Raw genomic sequence first — 14,400 nt, 5'->3', positions numbered from 1 at the left:
AACTGAGAAAGAAAACCAGGAGGAAGGAATATCTGGCAATTTAAAAGGGTCTTACTGGCTCACTGCCACCCTGCATCCTGCCCTGCCTGTGAGAAAGCAACTGCATTGGTAAGAGTTCAGGGAAACACAGACAGAGCCCACACCAGAGCTGGGAATAGCCTTCCTGGAACATACAGGCACAGACAGGCTCAGACATACCCACGGGCTGGCTTCAGAGAGCTCGGTCTTCAGGGACCGCAGTATCTGGGTCTGACAGCAACGATTAGACTTTGCGTTCCCGCTCGAGCGAGCCCCGAGAGCGACAGGACTTCCCGGTGAGTCAGAGCACACGCAGGCAAGAACAGATACGAGTTGCATCATTCATTCACAGGGGTCTGAGAGCCCGCTACGGCCACAGCACAACAGCTATACGCATCAGGCTGAGAGGACTTAAGTGTCCATATATTGCTCAGCTAAAGGCTGCTTGTAGGGGATCTTTAGGCAGGGAAAGAACAAAGCCAGTCCCAGACTGCACGTCCCAGAACACGAGGCCTGCTTTCAGAACCATTGGCTCCCCCCGCCCCCCAAGCCCCTAGGATCTCGTGTCATCTCAATACAAGAGCATTTAAAGTTTGGAGAAATGAAAGAGTTGGATGTCTTTGCAAAGAAAAGCACGTGGTCCAATATATCCTACAAGAATGAAAGCCAGAAGTAAATAAGGAATTTCAGATTCACTTTTTTTTTGTATCATGCCTTTCAAGCCCCTCTGGCACTTTGAGGGTGTCTGGGCATTTGGAGCGGGTGAGACCGAAATGACCCAGAGCTGTTTTCATTGGGAAGGACACCCCCGTGCCCACAGGCTCCCGTATCGGTCACAGGACAGCACGAGCTGGGCTTTGGCTGACCTGCTTCGGCACACGGCCAAAAACAAGCAGCGAGGAACCGTGCCGACAAACCTGCCACACTACCTCCCCCAAACGTAACCTCCCCTCCCAGGGTCCCTCCACCCCGTGCCGGTCCGGGGAGATATGGTGCATCTAATTAGAAAGACACGGCATGCCTGGGCTTGGAGGCTTTTCAGCATCACGCAGCAGGCCAGCAGTATCAGCAGTTTGCAGGGTCACAGCTCTGTCACCTTGCAGCAAGATTGCGATATATCTGCCTCCAACCAGTATGCTAAAAGGGACATTGCCCAGATATACAGGGGAGGAGAAAATGAAGGTTAGCAGGGTCAACTTAGAGTATGTCTGTGCTACAGGGGGGAGGTGAGGGGGAGAGAAGAAAACACAGTGAAGTATCACTAAGCACAGATCACAATTCATCTACTAAAAGCACCTCTAGTGAATCCTAATGGGGAGGACGGGGAGGGAACCGAGGATCCAGGATTCACTTCGACCAGCAATTATGCTAAAAATAAAACTCTCCTTGTTTACAGAGGGATATTTAAAGGATGAGCTAACGCATCTAAAAGCACACTTTTCCCGTTAGCGAAGACAGCCCTTAGAGGTGCGACAGTGACATTCCCTTCCCCGTTTAGGCATTCTGTTTCTTTGACAATAGCTGCTTCAGCCTCCACATTAAATACTGACTTTCTCGGGGCCCTTTTTCATGTTCCGGTTCTGTACGGAGTCTGCTAGGCGGACGGTGGCACGGCGGTGGTGTACATAAAAGGCAAAAGCTTTCTACATAATCCAAAACTGAAAAGCAACGGAAGCGTCTGTATTCAGCCCTTAAAAACATATCAGTGCCAGATAAACAGGCTCCATAAAAATAAGAAAACAGTTAGGGCCCGAGACTCTGAACAGGGCTGAGAGCTTCTTCCACGCCAGTCGTGATTCAGAGCCCTCCAAGTCACAATCTCTCTCCTTTGCTTTTCCCACCATGTAATAATATTTGTCTTTCCTAAAGGAGCGTGGTGGAGTTACTACACTTAAATGCTTTCAACGTAGGAAGGGCTAAAAAAAACCCAGTCTCACCCACCAGCAAGAATCCTACAGAAACAGAGACGAAAAGACAGACTGAGTACTTTTTCAGTAAAAATCCAAGACTAATTCCAGTGGCTGCTCAACTTCTCAGGAGAGTGGAGGGCTAGGGTTTCTTAAAGCAGAAAGTTTTATTCCTTTGATCCGAGATGCTACCCTGCAAAGCAGGGGCTGTGGGACTCCTGGCACCGCTCCGTTCACCTTGGATGAACTGCTCCGCATGAACAACGGGGGAAAGCTGCACAGCCACAGCTTTACTATAAATCAGGGCAACGATACAATGCAGGGAAAGATCAGACTGCGCTGCCCTAATTTCTGCAGCACCTTTCCTAAGGCTAGAGCCACTGGTCATTGTCAGAAGCCAGCTATGCAGCGAGGCAGACCTTTAGCATGACCCATCGGGGCCATTCTCGGGAATCATTCTAGGAATACGGATTTCAGCACGACCTGACGTGACACAGTCTGTCTGAGCCAGCAGCCCCTCTCCAAAGGCTTTACATAATTGGGATAATAGGAGCTAGAAAGCTGCAGCGACTGCAGATGTAAGAGGGGGTACTTTTATTTATTTACTTATTACTTCTGGCAGAAGTAGGAAAGATACTGGTTTGTGACTGGTGTAGAGAGAACGTGCTCACAAGGTGCATGTTCACCCCTTCATCTCTTCTGGTGACTGCTCGAGCCTAGCTGAGGGTGAGCTTCATTTCAAGATACTCAAGCCACAGGGGAAGCCAGAGGCTTTCAAAGAGAAGTTTGGCTTTCTAAAGACAACAGTGGGTCCAGCTTCAATTATTTACCCTGTCCTAGTAGTCCCAGCTGGCTTCAGGCATGTCACTTAACCTGCTCCGCTGGCACTCACCTGCACAGTCAGATAATTTCCCCATTACTGATAGGAACCAAGGATAAACTGACTAATACAACATAGGACCCAGAACCTTGCCCCCCCCCCCCCAATTCACATTTTACAGGCATATTCCTTTGAACTCAAGTTCCAAGATCCCTCCCAAATACGATTTCTAGATGACAAAAGGAATAAATCCCTACAAAGTAGACTCAGAAAGGGATCATGACAATCCCCACATAGAACAAGTCCATGATAAACACACTATATGTAACAACAGCTCCTGTGTCTACAAAGGAAAGGCAGGATGTAGTAAAGCTGCCCTGCGGGCATGTGGTTCTGCCCAAAGCAAACAGTATGTGAATGGAGCCCTAATACACGTAAACTGGGGCTTGGCATTTATGATGCAACAGTCTTGGCAACTATGCTATAGAAAAAGGCAGGGCTGCAGCTTTCCTGCGGTAATGGAACGTGGCCATGGATCCGAGATAGAGTAAAGAGAGTGCTCAGGGAGGCTTCGTTTGGGGAAAAAAGCAAACAAACAAGCAGCCGATCCACAGCTCTGCGCACTCGTCCTCATTCACAGGGGAAAAAAGGATCCAATTCCGGCACCATATGTAACTTGCTGATGGGGCGACGGGAGTTTGCTCAACCCAAGATCTTTAGCAGCTTTTCAGGTGAAACATTTCTGAAATGAGCGTAGGAATCCTTGCGGTACTGGCACAGCTGCATTCATGCTGCGTGTGAGGTTACATACCTTGGGAGCCTTGCACAATGTCACTTTTGTCCTTCATTTCATCTCCTGCAGGTTTCCCTGGTCTTGACCTGTAGTGCTTCCTATATAATTCAGTATACACCTCTATAACAAGGATGTATGTGTGTAAGTAGCTTGCTTTAAAGAAGTAAACTCGATTAACTTGCTGCAATTCACCCATGGATTCCCATTCATGGTATTACAGGACCAGAATGAAAATGCGTAGTCGGGTAGGGAACTTGTGGACAGAAAGAGGAAGAATGAAGGGAAATCCTCCACCTCAGCTTCCCTGCCAGGAAAACACGGACTGTAACATTGTCCACACACAGCAGATAAATCATGCAATGATTCCTGTTTGTAATTCACACGTTTCCAAAGCGCTTAGCCCTTACAACTGTAAGGCGATGCTTCCATTTACCATCTGCCACTGGATGATGTTGATTTTCTCTTCACCATTACTTACAGAACAGTTCTCAGCTCCTTTCCCTTTCCCCATCCTACAGCAAAGGCTGCTCCTTTCACTCTTTATAAAGTGCAGATGACGGACAAGCAGTTTTCTATTCCACCAAAGACGGTGCAACCAGGTTTCACACAGAGACAAGACAAGCTGAGCTCATGGCCACCAAGAAACAAACCACAGGGAGGACAGCAGCACATGGCACAGACACAAAATCGTCCGCATGCTTTAAAGAGAACTGCTGCTTAAGCTCACAAGAAGTTGGACGCGTTGAAAATAAAGAGTTACTCCACACAGTACAAACAAGGAATTATGCTATACTGACTACAGTGGTTTAAACCCATGGGAAAAAAATCAATGCCTTAACTATTCACTAAGGCCAAAAAAACCCCACTTTATATTCAGGTGGCTGTGATGCCACAGTGTCTTCCAATAGTCTCAGGTGTCTATTTCTAATAGCACAATCTAACAAGAGACATACATACAAGGACATAGACAGAAAATGGTTAGGGAAATTTCAGCTTGATAGGTATTGAGTGAAGCCTTGCGCCCTGCAAGGAGGTAAAGACAAAAAGCAGAAGGAAAAACTTTGCAGATATTTCTTCAAGGACAAGTCCCTTGAGAAACAGCCAGGGCAATCAGTCTGTCAAAGGGAAACGCTTAGTGGCACATGAGGCTGTTGGGAAGGAGCACTTGGCCCCAGAGCAAATGCGTCTAGATTAAAATCAACTGATAATAATAAACATACCGGCAACGGTTTACAGTTTCGTTTTTATTTTTCTTCCCAAAACAGCAGTGCTGAGGAATCAGGGAATGGGTGCCTCAACAGATGACAGGTGAAAGGAGAAGGCAAAGGCTGCCCTACCACTAAAGAAAAGGGATAGCCTCCAGCCCCAGCCCCTCACTGAGACCATGAGCTCTGGATGTCTCCAACAAATTGCCACAGACACCCTGAGTGTGTCACAGCTCCATCTCTCCGCTGGCTTTCAATTCCAGGAAGCCCTTGGTGCTGAAACAGGCTCGGAGCTGGGAGCCAGAGAAATTAGTGCAAAGCAGGATGATGCTAGCATTTCATCATGTAGCACAGATCCCAGAAGCATCCACACCCTCAAGTTTCCAGAATTCTGCAAGAATAAATTAACAAGCGCTTACTTGCCATCTCTCTCTCAAGAGCTGTGCCAACCAGCGCAGCACAGTCAGGGCCAAAAGGCAGCACCAGGACCGCCCGGAGGAAGAGCTCAGTGAAGAATTTCACAGTTTGCAGATACTGCAGAGGCTGGATCTCAAGCCTCTATAAATGCACCCATTGCTTTGGTACCAAGGTTCCGTAATAACAGTGGCACAGTTTACACTATTCAAACTGTGTGGTACATGAAAAACTACAAAGAATTTATTAATGTTAGGGGAGCTAACTCCTAGCAAGTGGTTGGAATTACTATTTTGTCTCCTTAGAAAGAAGCTTGTGTTTTTACTGTCGAAGTTTCTAGATTACATGATGCAGCAATTCCACAAAACAGGTCATTTTACCACAGGAAGACAAACAAAATATAGACTTTGCAATGGGAGAAAGAGGTATGTTTCTTCCATTCCCAGCAAATTAAAAGGACCCCATAACTATCACAAGCTAAACATCTTTTCCACCATTTCCATCATATGAAATATCTTCCTAACAGCAAACAACACTTACTAGTATTTTATGTGCACATGAAGCCCCCCAGACATATCACCATCCTTGCCAAACAGATGGTCAGCTACTGGACCTGCAAAACACGGCATCTTACCTGACCCAGAGTGATGTTACACTGACACAGAAGCACCTTCCCATGGCTGTACCGAATTAGGTTCCACAAATCCACAGGAAGGTGGCTGAACTTCGGCATTGAGTGCTAAATCCTGGGTCGTGAACTTCATGAAAAATTCCAGGCAGGTTTTAGTCTGAATCATGCCACCTATGGCATGCAGAGGGTCAGAATTCAGCTCTGCTTGCTGGCTGGCAAGAAACTGCTTTCTCATCCATCGCATTTGATCTGTTGGCCACATCTGACACTGGGACTATAAGACTATTGGAATATTTGAAATATCTAGTGATGTTACTTTGAATTAGACTGACCATGGAGGGTTTCTCTGAAAAAGACTTCCCAATTTGTTCATGTCAGAAGAGGAAGACTCTGAAGAATCTCAGTGGTAATGTAAATCATTCAAATATAATAAAATTTAATGGGACATTTGTTGTGAGAGCCAAGAGAGGGGTGCCAAGAAATGCAGTAGTTGCTTGCTGTGTTTCAAGAGTCCTCCAAACCTTCATCCATTTCAGGAGAGTCCTGTTAGTGTCAGAGGCTGTTTTCATTAATGCTACTCTCGCTAATTAAATGCAGATTTAAAAAAGCAACCTCAGTCTTGCAACATTAGCCATACAGCAGGGATTCTACAAAGACCCCTCTCTTCCACTCTGACCAAACAAGTGCGTATTTACTGATACAGCTTAGGCATTTAATCCACCTTTCTGGTGGAGGGGGGGGGGAGTCTTCAAAGCTTCACACCCTGCTTGTCCTGGCAGATTAATTCCAAGTAGCAATGCTGCAGAATAAACCCATCTTAAACAGACAAGCATAAGACATATTTTGTGTTTGCCTTGCTTACCATCTAATACCTGATGAGTTGAAAATCTACCCATAGCTCCACTTTAAACAGCTGGTCAAACAGCCAAACTTGTCAGATTTACAGTAAAACCTTAATACCAAATAAAGACGTTCCTGCTTTCAACATACGCGATTTCTAGCTGAAATGTTGACACTGAATATTCAGCTATGGACTACAGCTATAATTTGGCAAGCATTCAAGGCATGTGTTTATACACTTTTGCCAAACCCTGGATTTGATACCATTCTCCTCCTCTAACTCACAATGTACTCAGGGGGCTGTCAGGCACTTACGCTTCCATGTAACATATGCTGTTAGCTATGACTCAACTCTGCACTGACTGCTACTAATTCTTCCACTATTAGACTGTTCATAACAAAAGAGACGAACGAGAAGTATGCGATCATTTTACTGGAATTCCATGCTTGCAGAAGGAGTGCCCAAAATAATATTTCAGAAGCAGCAAAGGAAGTCTAAAGAAATTTTAAAGAAGATTAAAATACTGTAGCTTTGGAAGGAGCAGATATGGCTGCAGCAATATTGGGGTTATTAGTGCCAGATTAGCATATATAATTAACAAGTGATAAAAGGCTTCAGAAGCTAACAGTCAAATCACTGATTTGACATTGAAGATCAAGAGAAAAATTCTATGCAACTGGCAGGGTTTCTCAAGCTTCTGTGGAGCAGATTATATTGTCAAGAAATAAATAAATTATAGAATAACCTGTCATGTAGCACACAGGGGGTGTGTGGCAGGCTGTGTGTAAGAATGTGTGTAGGAAGAACAAGTCAGGCACTTGTGAAACACCAAGCAAGAACCAGCTCAGGTCTGGAAGCGGCGTTATCCCTTGTCTCCCTTACCTACAGGGAATTTAGTGTACCACAATCCAAAAACCTCTCACGTGTAGGAAATCTGCAAATTAACAGGTGGAAATAAGGCATACGCATGTTGTCTTGAACTGGGCAAGTTGAAACTTTCCATCCTTGGGCCATCTCTAGAACATACACTGTGTATTAGGTGCTGCGCTGTGATTTTTTTAATGATTTTTGTTAAGATTTATCAGTTCAACTTTAAGAAACGTTAACACAAGTGGCAGCCAGCCGTAAAAGAGAATCCGACCCACTCGCACTGTAAGACATCAGGGATGCACTTTCAGCTGGATGCTGTTCAGGCCACTACCTGGACACCACCTCTTCAATGGGAAAAAAAAGACAGGATTAAAGAGTTTTACATGATCCTGCTTCTGCTACGTGACGGTGGTCCTGCAACATACATGAACAACAAGTTCTTTCAAAACTACACTTGCTACCTAAATATTCTGTTAAAAAGTGTGTATTTTTTGAATTCAAAGTCAAAATAAATTGTATAAAAATGCAGAAAAATATACAAGTATGTTGGAAGTGCAGTGCGAATGTACATTCCACTGTGATGCTTTCTCAAGGGAAAAAAAGAGGCGCCAACAACAAATACCATGGATTCTCATTTATCTACATAGCTTCAAATGTGCACCTGAGAGACAGAGTACAGAATCCTTAGTAGTTTAATTCTTTGCCATGTACAATACTGATACTGTAATGTAGACGTCATCAAATATGCAAAGTCAGGACCTAGTAACTGTCCCTCCACCCTCTATAGAACGGGTAAAATTGGTTTAGATGAGACCATATTTGGGGGCATTCCAATTATTGTTGGGTTTTCACGCATATGCACAAATTCTCAGTTTCATGAACTAACTTTTTCTGTTCAAAAATGCTTGGATACCAGATGGACTTTGTGTTTGTTGTCCCTTAGCATTTGCTTTTCTGACTTATCAGTTGTAAAAGTATCAGCCATCCAATCTTACAGGTAAAATAACAGGCAGTTTACGAGTTACCCAAGTAACGCGCAGCCTGAAAAGCGTTAAGCCAAACTACCTGCAAATTCTTACAACTAGGGAGCACCGGCTGTTTCGCGGTGAACATAAAATAAGCCACGCTAATGACGAACAGCTTGACCCATCTTGCTACAGGAAGACTTCCCCGTAGTGAATTCCCACACTTTTATTTGGCAACCTTAATAGACATTCATGTTGTCTCATGGAAGAAGTGGTGTTGCATACCAACGGTCTGTAGATTACAATCTTGATAGCAGAAAATACCTATTTGTAGTTAAATTCTACTTACCACCCACCTTGTTTTCCGCAGCACCTTAAGGGGAACAAAATTCCCTATTCCAACTATTTCTTCTTTCTTTCAAGACTGTGATTTATTTAGATTATCTTAATGCCTAGGAATTCAATTTCTGTACTTCATGGTGGCAAATACTGAACAACGCATTATTTATTCAACTGTTCAACACCAGTAACACTCAAAGTGGAAACAAGTAACTTTTGTTATTTCTCCTCTTACTAGAAACCATGCAGTCAATTACATTTTAAACTGAGATACAAACTTTGCAAAGAATACAGCTGGTACTGTTCTAGAGGGCTGGGTTTTGGCTACACAGTAAGTCAACTGTATTCCAGCCCAGGGCCCCAAATTCCCCTATTGCTTCCTAAACTGTTCTTCCCCTCTGAGATAACTCGTTAACAAATGCTCTAGAGCGTATGCACAAACAGGCCATTTTTCCTATCCTAGGGCTCTTGAAAAAAAAAATAATTATCTCACTGGGCAGGGGTACGTTTGAAACAACCATGTAACAAAGCCGCTTGTTAGTCCATAGAAGTTTTCTGTGACTCGCTATGTCCTTGGACCAGATTGACTTCATTTATTGTTCCTAGTTCATGATGTGGTTTTGGCACCAGACAGTCGAAAAGCTAACTCCAAAAATCAAAGTTACAGAAAACTAACTTGCTGAAGGCAACGCATGATGAACTAACCTTTTGTAGTAAAGGAGACAAACAAAAATTTAACCCAAAGCATAAACAAAATAGTAGCCAGTGGTGTAGGGGGGAGTAAAGTTTAAAGAAGAAACACATGGAAATGACGCAGATTTGTAGAACTAGCAACTCTTTCCTTGGCATTTCAAGATAAAGGTTCAAGAACAAATTCTGCCTCAGGAAAACTACTAATTGCTAGCAAAAGAAAGTTGGAGACACGTTACTTATTGGAGAAGCGTAAGGGGGAATGAGACCTGGCATCAAGAAATGTCATGCTACAATCCACCCTGTCACTGAACAGATCTCACCATGGCTAAGTCTACTTTACCCCTGTATTTGTTTTCTGATCAGTCAAATGGAAACACAGATACCTCATCTCACCTATTTTGGGAAAGATCCTGCAGATGAAAAGTTACTTATTACTGGAAACACGTTCTCAAAGGCTTTGTCAACTACAGTATGTTCTCGCACCGCAAAACTTTGTCATAAGCCAGTAAGAAAGTCCATCTAATCAATACTCTAATTCTGTTAGCTTCTCAGCAAAAAATGTGAATGCAACGTGCATGCATGGCCCTTTTCTCTCTGTCACTGAAGAAACCATACTGCAGACTGGCAGGAAAGCTCTAAACCCAGATTTTTCACAAGGCCCTACTTGAGGCAAGACACTCATCAGCAGAACTATTTTCTAACCCTGCTACAGCTTTCTTAGTTGGGCGACTGTATTTTTCCTTAATATATGCACTCCACTTTGTTAAAAACTTGGATGGAAAGTCCACATGCCTGTCTACTTGCCCTTATGTTCCTAAAAATTTATCTGGGGAATGAACAAGTTTCAACCTTGCCCAAAGAAAGTACAATTTGCTGCCCTGTCTGTTATTTATCTTACTGTATCTACTAGCTAGCTATATACTGTATCTACCAAAGACTCGGTCACTTTGTGTATGAAGGCATTTACAGACAATATATCTTCCCATAATGACCATGTGCTGCAACTTTTGAATGCCTGCGATCCTCAGAGGGTGAAGGAATCTAACACAATCTCCCTTTGGACAGCACGAACAAGCAGACTTCTCTTCACAACCTCAAAATGAAAAAATAAAAAGATCACTTGACTGTAACTTTGTACACCAAATAAATGCTTTATAAAGCCCTCACAAAAAATTATATCCTCTCCTGATATATATCTTTACAATGGCACCTTACAAGAACTACCAGTGGAGTAGAACACAGATTGAATAGGAAATTAAGAGAGAAAGGCAGAAAATGGTCCTGTATTTAAAGAATAAGGAATTTGGATGGGGTGACTTCGCAATCACGGGAGGAATGGAAAATGGGGCTTCACTAGCAAAACTGCAGACCTCAAAATACCAGAGAGACGATAAAAACTGCAGCAGGAGGGAGAAATCTGCGTGCCATGGCAGAAATCAGTGGCCCTAAATTCATCACAGCATGACTGAACTTCTCTGCAAGGCAACGTCTCATGAGATATGATGTTTGCTAGCAAAAAAAGCCCCACAGGTTTTGAGCACGGTATCAGTGCACACACAGCTGAGAAACATCTCATCTCAAAACTGGTGCTGAAAACAGCCAGGCACTGCAGCACAGCCACTTTCAGCACCAACTGCTCGTGACAGATTATTTCCCAACTGCACGTTATCCTCACCTATGTCTGCACATAAACGCCCATCCCAGCCACCGCAGCACCTCAGCACTGCAAGGCTGCAAGGGGATTTCACCCTGCCTGAACATGCTCCTGTGGGAGCGCACGAGAAATCCCATTCCAGCGCACAGGAGAAACGCATGTTGCATTTATTGCATGCTGCTCGCTGCATTGCCAGAAATCAGAGAGGCTCGCTAGCCCATAACTGGCATTTTGGGAACTTCTTGCTCAATTTATTTGGGATGGGGCCACATTTCCCACTCACGCTGTTCAAAACAGCCCAAAAAAACCAGTATGCGGCCAGTTTAGCACAGGAGAGATGGTGCGTCTCCTACAAAGCGATGGGCTCAAGGCAGCTAGCTCTTTGGGCTGACTTTTTGGGGAAGGCGATGGTGAGCGGGGAGCCACGTGGGGTAGCAGGACAGCAGGCACCTGGAGAGGGTCTGCGGGTACTTACGGACGCAGAGACAGGCCACCAGCTTGGCAGCCTCGTTGGGCACCGGGCAGGTGGGGAAGATGGGCTTGAGCAGGTAGGTGGCGAAGACCAGAGCCACGATGTACTGCGAGGAGGGCCGGATGATGAGCAGCTCTATCCAGAGCTTGAGGAAGGCGGGCAGGGAGCCGTACACCTCCAGCATGTAGGCGTAGTCCCCGCCGGACTTGGTGATGGTGGTACCCAGCTCAGCGTAGCAGAGAGCACCCACGATGGAGAAGGCCCCGCACACGGCCCACACCACCAGCGACAGCCCCGGCGAGCCGGCCTCCCGCAGCACGCCGGTGGGGGTGACGAAGATGCCGGAGCCGATGATGGTGCCTACGATGATGGCCACGCCGTTGAGCAGCGTGATGGAGCGCTGCAGGGTCACCCCCTCGCCCTCGGCGGAGCCGCAGGGCGAGGGCGAGCGGGCGCAGCCGTTCTCCTGCGCCCCACCGCCCGCCGCCTCCAGCATCTTCTCCATCGCCTGCTTGTCCTCCTCCTGCGCCAGCGAGGAGGCCGAGCCCGCCGGGCTCCTCTTCTTCACCGCGCTGCTGCCACTGCTGTTGCCGCCGCCGCTGCTGCCCGACATGGTGGCGCGGAGCGGAGCGGGGCGCAAGGCGGCGGAGCGGAGCGCGGGGCGCGGAGCGGGGCGCGGGGCGCGGCAAGGCGCTCCGCCGCCACCATGCAGCCGCTCCTTTTGTTCCGGCGGCGGTGGGCGGCGTGCGGCGAGCGCCTCCCGCTTAGGCGGGGAACGCGGGCCTGGCCTCCTTTCCGGGGGGAGGAGGAGGAGGAGGAGGAAGAAGAAGGGGGGTGGTGCAGTGCCCCCGGTTTGCGCGGGCAGCCGCTGGCCGCCCCCCCGGAACCGGAGGCGTTGCCCGCCCCTTACCGGTGGGTCTCCTTCCAGGCGCGGGCAGCTCGCACGCCAGCCCCGCTCCGCCTTTCCCTGCGCCCCAAGAGACCAAAAAGGTGCGGCGGGGAGCGGGGGAACAAAGGGAACAAAGGGACCAAAGCGGCCCCCCCCCCCCGCCTCTGCCCCCGGCCCCGGGGTACAGGGGGGGCTCCTCGCTGTCAGCTGCCAGGAGGGGAGGGTTGTTACCATTCATTCTCCTGCCTAGACTGGGCGGTATGTTCTTGTAAAGGAGAATGGGTCTCTGTGTGCGTGTGTAAACCTAAAGTTCAGCAAAACCTGGGTCTCCCAATTCCCCCCCCCCCCAGCCCCATCTGATTTTAGTGCGCTTACTGTACTCTTCTATTTGACATACTCACACAAGCACAGGCCAAGGCCCTGTCGCTGCATCACCTGCCTTTCTGCAGAGGCACTGCAGAAATCTGCCTCTCATTTTGGACACCAAGATCACCAAAAAGACTTGTTTGCAAAAAAAAAAAAAAAAAAAAAAAGCCAATCTGGCAAGCGTGCAGGCAAAACAAGCAACTTCCATCACAGTACCTCAACGAAGGCATGGGTTTTGCATCCAAGGAGACTTACTTGGATACTTCACAATAGTGCCTAAGGAGCTAATTCTTCAGAAAATTCAGATTCCCTCTTGTCCTTGTGGGATAGGAGACGAGTTCAGAGGCTAAAGCCTGGAAGCCCTGATTCTCAACAACAATCATTCCCACTGAGAGGTGGAAGCGGTACCTTTGAGGAGCTGTTTCTCAGCGAGTGATTAGTCGGTGTCACGCAAGAAGTCGTGCCCAAGCTCTGAAACCCAAGGTCGGTGTCCTTCCTCCCTGGACCATCCTCCTCCTTGCAAGTTTCAGACACGCTTCAGTACAGGCAGCAGGGTGGGTCGGGAGCTTTTCTGAAACATACCTCAGAGAAACGTGAGATCTGCATTCTGGGGTAAGATGTAACGTTTTAGTAACATTTTCAGGTACCTCGCACTGGTAATTGGCATCATGACCACCTCCAGCCATTCCAGGAATCCTGAGCAGCCCCTTGAAGCACCAAGCGGAACCTGACACCTAGTGGCTAGTAGCCACAACAGCCCAGAGGCTTACAACTTCGCTTCTCGATTTATATAAGCATCCACATTTAGGAAGAAAGCTCAGACAAAAATTACCTTTGCACCCAGTATGTTTTTCTGGTCTTCAAAGAGAAGCGGGATCCTGAAGAGATTGCAAAGACTATGAAAATTAATTAAAAATAAACAGCAAAACATACTCATCACACAATTTTCCTGAAACCCCAAAAGCCTTTCTTTAGCTTACTAGCTTAACATTAGCCCCATCACAGAGGCTATATGGCTGTAATCTAAACCGATTATTTCTCAAAGTAAGATTTACCAACATTTACTTGTTACTGTATTTAATACTTTATCCTAGGCAAAATGTTCACGGGACCATAAAATCAGAAAAAAACAGGTACCTACAACATACAAGATTGTCTCTGTGTTGGCCTCGTTACATCAGGATCCAGCAGACAGGATTGGAATTGAAGTAAGATGTATGCTTCAGATATTTTCAGATGACTGCTCAAACTCAGTTGTATAGTTGGGTGAACAAAATCATTCATCAACAGATTTACTTCACCAGTGCTCTAGACTAAGTTCTCACCTTAAGGCAAATAAATTAACCGCTTGATGATTGGCATTTTACACCTGATATTAACCTAATTCACAGAAATTTCCATTAACTTTCACAAGAATGGGACCGAATTATCTTTTTCTCTCTGCATCCAATTCTTCCAAAAGGGAATTTCTTAATACACTGACAGCTAAGAATTTGCAGACTTCAGTCTCAGTTTTGACACCA

At 46.2% G+C, this 14,400-nt stretch overlaps 1 protein-coding gene across 1 annotated transcript in view; it reads right to left on the bottom strand.

Moving 5' to 3' along the window:
• SLC7A5 (solute carrier family 7 member 5) overlaps positions 1 to 12,248 on the bottom strand; it is a 36,458-nt gene extending 24,210 nt beyond the window's left edge. The window contains exon 1 of the mRNA XM_050903859.1: positions 11,626 to 12,248. Within this exon, the coding sequence (XP_050759816.1) occupies positions 11,626 to 12,235 (610 nt within the window). The 5' untranslated portion in view covers positions 12,236 to 12,248. The remainder of the gene's footprint in view (positions 1 to 11,625) is intronic.
• Positions 12,249 to 14,400: the final 2,152 nt, after the last annotated feature.

This window comes from Gymnogyps californianus, chromosome 12 (assembly GCF_018139145.2).
Source record: "Gymnogyps californianus isolate 813 chromosome 12, ASM1813914v2, whole genome shotgun sequence".
Taxonomy (NCBI): Eukaryota; Metazoa; Chordata; class Aves; order Accipitriformes; family Cathartidae; genus Gymnogyps; species Gymnogyps californianus.
The sequence above is the reverse complement of the archived record's forward strand: the minus strand, read 5'-3'. Positions and strand labels throughout refer to the sequence as shown.